Source organism: Melitaea cinxia, chromosome 13 (assembly GCF_905220565.1).
Source record: "Melitaea cinxia chromosome 13, ilMelCinx1.1, whole genome shotgun sequence".
Lineage (NCBI taxonomy): Eukaryota > Metazoa > Arthropoda > Insecta > Lepidoptera > Nymphalidae > Melitaea > Melitaea cinxia.
In genome coordinates, this window is record NC_059406.1 from 13,345,952 (window position 1) to 13,359,498 (window position 13,547).

Here is a 13,547-nt window from a genome sequence, read left to right on the forward strand (position 1 = left end):
CTACGGTACTAAAGAATATAGCCACCCCCTCTCTTCCCGTGGGCGTCGTAAAAGGCGACTAAGGGATAACACAGTTCCGCTACCACCTTGGAACTTAAAAGCCGACCGGTGGCGGGATAACCATCCAACTGCTGGCTTTGAAATACACAGGCCGAAGACGGGCAGCAGCGTCTTTGGTGCGACAAAAACAAAACCAACCCGCCTGCCCAGCCTGGTGACTACGGGCAAAACACATGAGTTCACGTTATTTTTGGCGTAAACTTGTGGATGCCTATGTCCAGCAGTGGACTGTATAGGCTGTAATGATGAAATAAATAACCTGTTGTATTACTGCTGTTTAGAATAGTGGTGGGGGGCGCTTTGTGCTGTCAACAGATATTTTTGCGAGCTCCGCAATAAAAGTGAAAAATAAAAATAGTAAAAAGTGCTGATAAGATCTAAAAATATAATAATTAGGATAAATAGTGCTGCAAAATAACATAACTAAATATAAATTAGTGAAAAACAATAAATACCCGGCCGGAGAACAAAAATAAGTGACAATAAACAGGCAATTAAATAGTGCGAAATATCGGAAAGAAACAAGTATTTTACCAAAAATAAGACAACAAGAACGAAAATCTATCAAGTAGAAAGTCTGAAGCAACACAAATAGTAAGGAAAACCTTTTAAAAATTTTCTACAAAAACTAAATAATAAAACAAAATAAAGTAGGTAGTCATACCACAACTTAACTAACAATAAAACGTCAAAGTCAGCGCCATCCAGTATTGAGCAAAGAAAGCACACACAATCCAGATAAGAACCACCAATAAATTTAAAGCAGTTATAAAATCAGCGACATTTACTGGCAGATAGTGAGCAACATGGAGGACATAAAGAAAATTTTACAATCAATACAAATCGATATAGCAGAACAAAAAAGAGAAAGAAAAGAAATGGCAGCAAATATTACAAGCAGTATAAACAAAAACATAAGCGAAAAATTTGAAAAAATGGAACAGAACTGTAGCAAATTATACGAACAAATACAAAAACAAGAAAATATTTTAGATCGCATGGAGAGATATATCAGGAAGAAAAACTTGGTATTTTTTGGAATCGAGGAAGGAGAAAAATCATATCAAGAGCTAGAAAATAAAATTTTAACATTTATTCAGGGAATTAATATATCTTGTGAGTGGAACGAAATTGAATCACTAAAACGAATAGGAAAGAAAAGGGAAGTTGCTAGGCCAGTTACAGTCACCTTCACAACTATAGGGAAAAAAATTGCATTACTACAAAACAAGAAAAATATTAAAAATAGTGATACATATTATAAAGAGGATTACCCACGGAAAGTTTCAGAGAAGAGAAAACAACTGCAACCAGAACTATTAAAATGTAAAGCAGAAGGCAAAAAAGCAATAATTAAATACGACAAAATAATACTATTAAACGATCCTAAACCCAAAAAAGTACCTACCAGCCAGCAACAAACAAAGAAACGTAATCTAGAAATTTCCCCAAAGCAAGACGGAACAACCCTCGAAAACCAAGCTCTCAAAAAGAGTAAAATCACAGACTTTATAAGACAAAAAAGAGATTCCGAACATTCTACCAAAACTGTAACTCATACATTCAGTTCATAGCAATTAAAGGATGTCCCTCTACCATTCAAAAACCCAACACGGCTGGTCACCGCGGGGGAGAAGAAAGAAATGTGTTCTTCTCTTGACTACAACCTTCCAACATATCAGAAAGACAGTTTAAAGAATCAGAAAAATAAAATCGATCTCCACATCGGCACATACAATGTAAGAAGACGACATCAAAGATACAGCAGGAGACGAGTGGCAATCAAAGGCGAAAGATAGAAAACAAAGGACAAAGTTGGAAGAGGCCTTTACCCGCTAAAGGGGTTCTCATTTAAAAACTTGAAAATAAAAAATCTTAAATAAAAGTATAGAAATGTATTCATAAAATGAATAATGTAATTAGAAACAAAACTATATAATTATAATATATACTTATACAAATATTGTAAAAAATAAAGTAAAAAAAAAAATACTAGTAATAATTAAACAACTCTAAAATTTAACCATTTAATTGCATGAAAAAATGCGAATATTGTAAAAAATAAATTTATAAAAAGTAATGATAATTATATAGGTCTAGAAGTTAGCCATTGTAATTGTATGGAAAAAATATAAATATTGTAAAAAATACATTTATTAAAAGTACCTAATAATAATTATATAGGTCTAGGATTTAACCATTGTAATTGCATGTAAAAATAGAAATATTGTAAAAAATTAATTTATAAAAACTAATAATAATTATATAGGTCTAAAATTTAACTATTATAATTGTATGAAAAAATGAGAAAGAAATAAAGGCTTATTTATTTATTTATTTATTACTGCTGTTTAAGTAGGTATCGATAGAAGACTACATTATTAAACACTATTATACGAGTTATATACGGTTATTTATTTAGTATTTATTTATTTTACACTTTATACACCAACTTTATAACCTAACAAATAAAATAAACAAGCAACATTAACAATAATTTGTAGAAAAAAAAATGTAAAAAAGGCGGCCTTATTGAGATGATATATTGACGATGTAGGTTTTGGTTTTTTGTAATATAGGTGATTACGATTTACGTATTTTTTGTAGTAGAAGTAGTAAAGTAGCATAAAAGCTTCAAAACTATTTAGTGTAAAAGGGTCATAAAAAAAAGATAATGTTTTTCAATTACAGCTTTAAAAAGTTTTTATAATTTGCCCCTCATAAATTACACACATGTGCAAAATTCTCATTTGTCCGTGTTTTGTTTATATATATTCATACGTATTTCGAATCGTAATTGAATCGGTCCAGTCTAATTTCAAAGTTGATTGGCCGTCATAGGAGAACAGATATAAGAACGTATTCAAAAATTATTAATACTAGCTCAGAATTAAATCTATAATATTTAGCTTTTTGGTTCTAATCGTAAGAGATATATTGCTATGGAATGTAGGTACTAAGTTATAATTATAACCTCTCTTTAAATGTATACGATTTGAAATTATTTTAAGCAAGTTTTTGTTTTTTTTTTAATTATATTTCACAGTATCCACGGGCTCTTTGTTGTATTGTTGTTTGTTGTATTGTACTATCGCCGTGAGTTTTCTTTTAGAATAATTTTCTTCAGACCAGCAGAAGAAGGTATTAGCGTGTAATAAATTATACCCATACACCAATAATTTTTAATAACGATCTTCCCTAAGAAGGGATTAAAAATTCTTAGCAAAAATATTGACATAATTATTAAGTTTTTGAAATATTAAAAGAAACCAATATCAGAAATTAGACTTTTTAAATACTAGTAAAAAACACAAGTGAGAATACATTACGAATTATAATATTATTTTCATTACAAAAAATTGAAACTTGTACTGATGGTCTATAGAAATATAATTTCTATTATGAATATTTCCTTTGAAACAAAATATTCAAACTGGTTTGCGAATGCTCGATTGATGTTGTAAATTTAAATATTTTATTCTTTCATATTTTTTAATATATTCATCAAATTTCACAAGCGTATTGAATCATGTATGACTTATCAAAACTTACATGTGGCGTTTTTAATATACTAATCTTAATATTACTTTAATTAAAAAATAATATATATATACGCGTTCAGGTAAAGATAATATATTTAGTTTTTATAATAATGTAAAAAATGGGAAGATTCGATTTTCTGTTTGTTTGTAATGAAACTTAAAACTACTGGTCCGAGTTATAAAATTCTTTCTCGGTAGAATGCTACGTTACCGTTGAGCGATAAAAGCTATATCCACAATCGCGTAATCCATATAATAAATAAAGTATATCATATAATAAATTATATATATCCACAACTGTAGACGAAGACTGATATAACGAATACCTCTACCAAGAAAATAAATAATTAAAAAAAAAATTTGTTTCACAGTTCCACCAGACATCGTCAGCGATGACACATCAGGAGATGTGTCAGTCCAGGAATTAGAAAACGCGACCCTCACATGCAAAGCAACTGGACACCCTCCTCCAAAGATTACCTGGAGAAGAGAAGATCATGAACCTATTCTACTGAAGAAACTTTTATCGAGGGATTTTGAAAAAGGTAAACTTAATTTTACTTTTAGACATTGTTCTCACAGGGTGCATAAATTTACAAAGATACCTTCCATATATTCTCCATAAATTTGCAAAGATATATTCCATATCTTCTCCACAAGAATTTCTTAGTTATTGTTGTTTTTAGGATACACCAAATAAACACAGATCCAATTTTGTAATGTTGGAATATAAGGTCATACGTCATACAAATCACTGTCAAATTTAATATTTCAAGTTGAGGCTTTAACATGACATAAATCGTAAACAATTATATAATTTTGATGCCTAATTTTGTCACAATTCACTTAAACACGAATGTAATCTCAAATTAATTAATGTGATTTGTTTCAATAATGTTTATCATTAAATTGTTTAAAAATAAGTGTAACTTTCTATTTACTAAAGTACGCTTCATATAAATCTAATATATAAAATTCTCGTGTCGCGATGTTTGGAGTTAAACTCCTCCGAAACGGCTTGACCGATTCTCATGAAATTTTGTTTGCATATTGGGTAGGTCTGAGAATCGAAAAAAATTTATTTTTCATCCCCCTAAATGTTAAGGGTAGTCCACCCCTAATGTTTTTTTTTTAATTTTTAGATAAATTATTTATTTTTTATTTTTTTATGGTACAACATTAAAAAATACACAAAAACCTAAATTTTCAACCCTCTACCACCAACCCCTATTTTTAATAGCATTTAGCGACGAGACGACGATTGTCGGGTCAGCTAGTAGTAGTATATTATTTTAAAAGTATTATCGTATATCTACAGATTATACCGTACTTAAGATCTTTGTTGCCATTGTTCAGAAATTACAGACATTTATAGCTCTTAGTAATAAGTCCAAATAACTAAGAATAGAAACTTTGAAAGTACAAAATTCTTTTAACCGAAAGCTTATCTCGAGGATTATGTACCTAGTCTTATAGGTATTGAAATGGGAAACGAAATCGCAGACACTAGCGTTAAGATAAATCTGTACACAGTCCCGAAATGTCTGTTATCGGGGTTCTCTGTCATACGTATGTTCCAACTGATATTGATTACTATCGAAGACATACACAACTACATAAAAACTCGTATCACGACAGTTACACACATTCAAAAAGTGTTTGGAGGGTCATGTCAGTAATCGCAGATGATTTATTCAGGGTCACGTACTGGACTGTCGCTGTTATCACTTGTAAGTACGGATAGAAAAAATATATCTCGTTATATACATCTAAGTACCTGGTGTAGATAAACTTGTGTAAAATATGCATAATAATAACAATAAATGAAACACTGTGATTGAAATATGTGTGATGATGATAGTCGACCTCACTTCCTGTTGTTGTTGCAACTTAGTTTATTCTTTATTGTTGTTTTAAAAAGTAAAGATTACATTTTTTGTTTATTTATAATAGATAAACAAAAAAAACTATTGAATGATATGCCCAATCCCTAAGTTTGTTTGTTACGCTTTCACGCAAAAAATCACTTAACCGATCAACATGAAACTATGTACACATATTCTCGGAGGTATTAGAAGTAACATAGAATATTTTTAATTTAAAACAAAAGTCAATATGAGCGAAGCCGCTGGTTAGTAGGCTTTATTCTAATGGGAGAAAATGGAATAGCCTAAAGCATGTAATCCACATGGGGGAAGACGCAGACTAAAATATGTTTAAGATAAATAAAAAAGTATTCAATAAAGAATGACGATCTCAACTTCAATTATTACACACGTGATTTTCTTTTAAAGTATTCGATTTTTGGAGTAGTAAAGCGAGCATCTTCAGGTTTATGCAAAGTAAAATGAATTTTATTTTATTTTTGTAGTGTAATATGCAAAGCTTTACTCGGACATTTTCTGTCGAGCTTGAAACATTTTTAAGATATTTTTCATTTGTTGTGAAACCGTATGTTAGACTTATCAACAAAACAACAATATCTAAACAATTTTGAAAAATAAAAAGGAATGAATAGTATAGTCTGCTATGTTTATTAAAAGTTAGATACGTTGAAATCAGTACTCAAATTTACGATAACAGTTTTTATTTAATTCTAGCTGTGCTTGCGACTTCGTCCGCGTGGAATTTAACAAAAAAGTTATTGTTCAGTTCGCAGAGTTATAAAATAAATAAATTTCTAAAATTTTCTAAAAAGTAGCTTAAGTTACTTCTTACTATACCAGCTATCTTCTAGTGAAAGTACCCTCAAAATCGGTCCAGCCACTTCAGAGATTAGTCAGAACAAACAGACAGACAGACAAAATTGTAAAAATGTTATTTTGGTATATGTACCTTGTATACATCCGTATACTCGTACATTTAATAAAAAGCGGTTATTTTAATATTACAAACAGACACTCCAATTTTATTTATTTGTATAGAGTATAGATTATTTTCATACACTCGATTTTCAGACAAGCTGTTAGCCAATTAATTGCCTTTTGAAGAGTATGACACGTTCGTGGACAAATTAACTAGGTGACAATTTTGTGCCGATACTGCAGTAATTTTGATAAATATCGCATTGTGTGCTATACTATCTGCGTAATAATAACGGATGATGCGAAATACAGAAAATTGTTAGCAAATAAGTTTAAACTAAGTTCTGTTATGTTAATAATTGTATCAGTTTTAATACAAAACATACGTATGGATAGTAGGATATAGTTAGACTGTTTAAAACTATAATTGAAATTTCTCATATAAATACAGACGAGCTTACCACACGCGGTTTTGTCCGCGCGGATTATACGATTTTAACTATTCGGTTTCCTCTTTTAAAAAATAAACTATATAACTTTGTGATAACGACTTAAATCAAACATTTTCATCAATAATTTTGAAGTAAAACTTCTTTACGCAGCTTGACTTGGGGAGTAAGCTGGTGAATACGTGACGAGAGCGTTACGAAAAGTGTGTACGCGCGAGGCAAATGGAGCAAAAGAGAGAGGTGCAAGCACATATTCTCTTTCTCTCACCACCACGCTTCGTATATCTAAGACACAGTGCAGGCCTATTGTGCAGGCCTTATTGTGCAGAAGTTTTACTTCAGTCGTGTGGTCTAAAGCACACTCGTTTTTTTAATAAATCGTTTCACTAGTTTTTGATTTTATCCATTGCTAAGCGACCCGTGCCCACTTCTTTGGGTGTTAATTATTTTTGTGATGTAAATATATAGTAAAGTTTTCATCTCGCTCTAACATCTCCGACTTGATTAACATATAATAATATTTCATTTTCACTAAATTGTTTTTGTTCAATAACAATAAAATATAGCCTATATCACTCCTGAATAGTGTAGTTTTCTGGTAGTGAAAGAATTTTCATGATCGAATCAATATTTGCGAAGATTACCCCCCACAAATAAACAGCTAAAAACTTTACCTCTTTATAATATTTATTTAATTTATTTATTTATTTATTTACTTACTATTTAATAAACAAAGAAAAATTTTCTCAATAATATAAGCATTATATTATGTTTGTATTCAATGAACAAGCATACAACACGAAAAATCAAAAGTTTCTGATACACATACTAGTACTTACGTTGTGTATAACGCTTATAACAAGACGTGTTAGGAATGGCTACGGGATTGCCGCTCGAGAAGCTGGCGTATAAAAGAATTTATTAAAAGGAAAAATATTATAATTCGAAATTTCTCCTTTCCTTTTTTCGCTCTCGCAGAAATGGTTCATATAAACGTTTGAAATAATAGAATTATAGAAAAATATTATTTCCTTTTTATTCCTGAAGGAGTAAAATTAAATGAATAACGCAGCCAATTTTAAAATAGAGTGTTAATAACAACCAGCCATCATATAAAATAAAGGAACTTAAAAATGGCAGACCCTTAATTTAAACTTTTAGGCTCTATTCCATATCAGAGTGAAATCATCGAAAACTTTGAAATATATGTTTAGTAGATTTTGCACGACACTCTTAATTGATACTAAGAGCATTTTTTTTTAGTTTATCTGTCTGTCTATCGCTATTAACGTAAATGCTACTAAGTCAAAAGAACCTGCTTTAAGATTTAAAACCTGGTGTACATTCTTAATATTACGTTTGAAATAAGAAACGAAGCCATTTAGCGTACAAATATTTTTATAAGACCTTTATATACAAACAAGAAATCTAGATAAGGTCATGTTCTTAACAAAAGAATGGATCCATCCGATTCATAAAATATAGAAAATAAACGTTAATAACACTTTATGACATGTTTGCATAAAACGTAACGATTTTCACACTTTACTGAATCTATTTCCAAAGGTTTCGAATCCACTAATGTGATCTAAGCTTTACATGTATACGCGTGGCCCAGGTGCCTTCTGAAATTGCCGGGAAGATTGGAGCGTGATTCTTGCCCTTATTTCTATTTTCTGCTCCGTAGGTGGCGCTTGCGTCGCATTTATTAAATGTCTGTTTGCTTATCCCATCCCCGGTTTGTTGGTGTACCGTTAAGCTCCAGAAATTTCAATTTTTTTATTGTAACTTCTTTTTCAAGATCCACGTTACTTTTCTGTTACGTTTTTCGTAAAATTGTTTAGGTTTGTTAAAATTTTATTTTAACTTTAATAATAAATTATAATCTCAAATATACACGTATAAGGTCGTCTGTTCCTAAGTACGTTAATGTTTGTTTTACAGGCAACAGCCGACTGATATAAATAATAATATTTTTCGATAAATATATAATGTTTAATATATATATATATATATATATATAACACGCACTTCAGTCTAAAATATCCCACTGCTGGGCATAGGCCTCTTTCTCCTGTAGAAGAAGGATCAGAGCTTAATCCACCACGCTGCTCCAATGCGGGTTGGCGGATATATTCCCTACTATGAGTAACGATCGCTATCAGGTGTGCACGATAACAAGTGGGACCAACGACTTAAAGTGCTCTCCAAGGCGCGCTGGGGAGACCCACAAGGACTGCACAAACACCCAGACTACGACAAACACCTGTATGGCCAATGACAAATGTTTGTTATGTGCGGGGTTCGAGCCCGCAACCGCCAGGGCAACAGCCTCAAAACATTATTGTAACCATCGCGCTAACGCTTCGAATATATAGCAAATATATATTAATAATATATATAACAACCAAACTTTTGGCGGGAATCGAACCCAAGACTCCCGGAGCAGAAAGTGGTTCACTGTATACTGCGTCAATGTGCTACAGAAAATAAAAATAAATTTCAGCTCGATAATATTAATTGACACCTATAAACACTAGCGTAAATAATAAAATCGTGTAAATAAATGATCTTCAAACTCTCTTCGTTTTGAGTTTCCAAAGTATTTTACGATTTACTTATTTCGTCGGTTTAGATTCCAATACACAGGTGTGTTTCGAAATTGCCGATAAGATTGAAGGAAGTTTCTTATTCTATTTGTACTTTATTTCGTGAGTGTGGCACCGTTGTATATCTATATAGTACCTTTGTCCTAGTACATAGTGGAAAACCTTTACTTAGTGACCTGGTGAACTGTGTAATGCATTTTTTATTGCGAATATATAATATTTTATCACTAGCCTTCGAGATTTTACTCCCCGATCATGGCAGATGTTTGTGTGGGCTATACGGCTGTTTGTCGTAGTCTGGGCGTTTGTTCTTGTGCTTGTTTATTGTGTGTTTCCAGACTCCCGGCACAAGAGTAAGCCCTGATTTGCTTTGTTATTTTATTTTATACAACTTGTTCTTTACAATAATGAACAAAAACAAACGAATAATCCAATTTGCTACAGTGGTTTATCATTAATTTTTAGCACACACTCAAAGCTGTTAAGTTTTAAAGTGAAATAAAAATGTAGAATAATTGTGTTTGCTAGCAAACGAAAACACCGACTTCAATTACGTCGATAAGTAATACAACGTAAGTAGACGAAAAAATATATAACAAACGCACTAGTCGTCACTACGATTTTCGAGGGCTTCCCTCGATTTCTCTAGGATTCCATCATTAGATCCTGGTTTCCTTATCATGGTACTGGGATATCTTCTTTTCAACAAAAAAAGAATTATCAAAATCGAACGACGAAGTTATCCCCGAACATACATAAAAAATATATGCGGTCGAATTAAGTAACCTCCTGCTTTATTGAAGTCGGTTAGAAAGACATTTGATACTTCAAGTAATAAGTTAATTAAATCAGGATTATTATTTTATTTAGCATAATCTTATTTTCTACGCAATATATTATGTTTTCTCTATTTCATGTGACATTGACGGAGTAATTTATGTCGAGTTGACTCAAACTTGGCTTGACCTTTAAACGCATTAATAATTTCATATACAGGAGATGATTATAAATTTATAGTGAGCGTATAGTCTATGTATAATTCTATGTCTGTATTAATGACTTACATCTATAATTTAAAATTCTCGTGTCATGGTGTTAAACATTGAACTCCACCGAAACGGCTCGACCGATTTTAATAAAATTTTGTGGGCATATCGGGTAGGTCTGAGAATCGGCCAACATCTATTTTGCATACCCCTAAGTTATAGGGGGGGGGGGATTAAGCGGGGTAATAACATATATGGCAAAGAAACGTTTGCGGGGTCAGCTAGTATTTTTATAATAATGCGATTACTAGACACAAATTGGTTGCGTAATGCAACATAATTTTTTTTTTTTTAATTTAACTTGTGATATTTTTTCACCACAGCGCTTTAATTCGAAGATTTAAATTTATAATTAATTTTAATTTTGTATATTTTAGTCTTATTTTAATTAGTAGATATAAAAATAGTACTTCGACCTTAGTTATAACGTCTGTAATTAATTAACTATTCAATTTCCTTTATTTTAATATAATTATATTTACCTGCAATAAACGCCAATTTCTCACCAATCACTTAAAAATTATGTAATATTTGAATTTAAATCTAAAGAATATAATATTCGTAATGAAAAAATTATCTACATCTAATTCCATTTATAGATTCGCCATTAGAACTGCGTGCAATATTTCTCAAAATAAAGTTACGCAGCGAATACACATTTAGTAAAATACAACCACATGAAACGACTCCTCTATCATAATTATACTTTCGTAAAATATTTTCAAGAAAAATATTCATTAAACACAGACCGACTTTTCACGCTGAGCGAAAACGTCTTTCTTTTTATTTACAAAACATAAATAGCTCTGCAATGGGTCGGCGGTTAAAAAATAGGATTAAACATCTGTCTGTATAACCTAGATCCAGCTTCAAAATAAAGAAAATTCCCGACTTAATCATTCGCTTCGACTGCTTCTGAAATTGAACTTTCATGTCCGATAAATTGATGAGGTTCAATCTCTCATCAGATGTAAAATAATATTGAGATTTTTCTTAAAAAATAAGTCAATCAGTTAAAAATTTAGCAAGAGTATTTTTAGTTCCGAATTTCAAAATAAGTTTGTCTAAAAATATTTTTAATAATAGCATTTATTAATTTGAAAAAAAGCTGTTCTATTTTTTAAATTGTGTTTCCATTGATGTTTTAAATACCTCAATTGAGGATTTGATTACACCATAACGTTAAAATTGACTAACAACTATTAAACGGTTGATTAATTTTGATTATTGATATCTGTGCATATTTTGTGTTATAATTGGATCTTTATATTTTCATATAAATGTCATACTAAGTTTTAACAATTACGAAAGTGTACTATGATATTGCATACTTTTGGGAAAAGACCTATTCTTTGAAGGTTTTAACTGATGAAGGACACAGCAGGATCCTGCTCAAAATTTGGAGCAGCACGACTGGGGAAGTACCTTGAAGTTACAGAAGATTACAGCTTAATAGCACTGCTTTTAAGCAGTGTTGTGTTCCTGTAGTAAGGTGACCAGAGCTCCTAAGAAGGGTCCGAAAGGTGATTGTTCTGGTACTACAGGGGTCTATAAGCTACGGTAATCGCTTACCATAACGAGAACCGTACGCTTGTTTGCCAAACAATTTGTATAAAAAAAGATAGTTAAGTGAATATATAATTATATCTCAAGTTTGAGTCTAAGACAGTGGATAATTTGTAGTAAGTGAATAATTTTCTATACACTAAAAGTCCTATTGCTTTACCAGAGTTGTTTCGTTTATAAAGTTTATAATATGTATTTTTGTATGTATGTATGTTATGGACTATTATACTACGCACTATAAATCATACATTTTACTAATACAACACAGAGAAAAATGCTTTAAAAAATAATATTTTCGAAATCACAGAATTTTCAGTCGAATGTTATTAAATAAATTGAAAGATCCGTTTGTTAAGAGCTGTCGTATAATTTGTTTTACCATCAATATCGAGCGAGGTAACAACAACGCTATGATAATTATCTAAATTAATATTTCTGTATCAAATTTGAATTATTGGTACAAAACCTTCATAAAATATGTTTAACCTCCTTTACGAAAATGTCTTAATAATTTTCGTTAATGTCACGTCGCTACATCGACCTTGATTGTATCTGTGTATAATATGACATATTTGTGTTTATTAACACTCGATATCTTTTTCGGTTTCACTAGTCTTTCAGCATAGCTTTTTTTTCAATTATTTCTAATTATAATAACGATATCTAATACAGAATAGAAATCATAGCAGTTAATAACAAGCTACCACAAATTGATACTAAACAAAACACAACAATGTTTAATATTTCTAAATCAATATTCTATATAACACTAGCTGATCCCGCAAACGTTGTTTTGCCATATATGTTATTAACCCCCCTTAACCCCCCCCCCCCCCTTATAACTTAGGAGTATCAAAAATAGATTTTGGCCGATTCTCAGACCTTCCTGATATGCATGCAATTTTATAAAAATTGCTCCACCCGTTTCGGAGAAGTATTTTAACTAACAATGTGACACGGGCATTTTATATATAAGATAAGCTGTGGCTACAGCAGTAAGGAATATAGCCACCCTATCTCTTCCCGTGGCTGTCGTAAGAGGCGACTAAGGAATAACACAGTTTTACTACCACCTTGGAACTTAAAAAGCCGACCGATGGTGGGATAACGTCCAACTTCCTCTTCAACGGCTTTGGTGCGACAAAGCCAGCCCTGTGGTCACCAACCCACTTATCCAGCGTATTGACTATGGGTAACACATATGACTTCACGCCATTTTTGGCACGAACTTGTGGAAGCCTATGTCCAGCAGTAGACTGCGACAGGCTGATATGATGATGATGATGTGATGATTTAATTTTAAACAAGACTCGTTAAAGGTGTGCATGGATCATAGATCTAAAAATTCCCATTTTTGTGGTACGTACTAATGCTATCATGAAACAAATCGATATCAACATTAATATTATTACATGCCCGACAGCTTTAATAAATATACTATTCTGTCGACAGTAAACGCCTTGGATTAACA

General features: G+C 31.4%; 1 protein-coding gene across 1 annotated transcript in view; it reads left to right on the plus strand.

Annotated features, from left to right (window-relative positions):
• LOC123659083 (lachesin) overlaps nucleotides 1-13,547 on the plus strand; it is a 105,274-nt gene that overhangs the window by 65,000 nt on the left and 26,727 nt on the right. Inside the window, exon 4 of the mRNA XM_045594350.1 lies at nucleotides 3,974-4,147. Within this exon, the coding sequence (XP_045450306.1) occupies nucleotides 3,974-4,147 (174 nt within the window). The remainder of the gene's footprint in view (nucleotides 1-3,973; nucleotides 4,148-13,547) is intronic.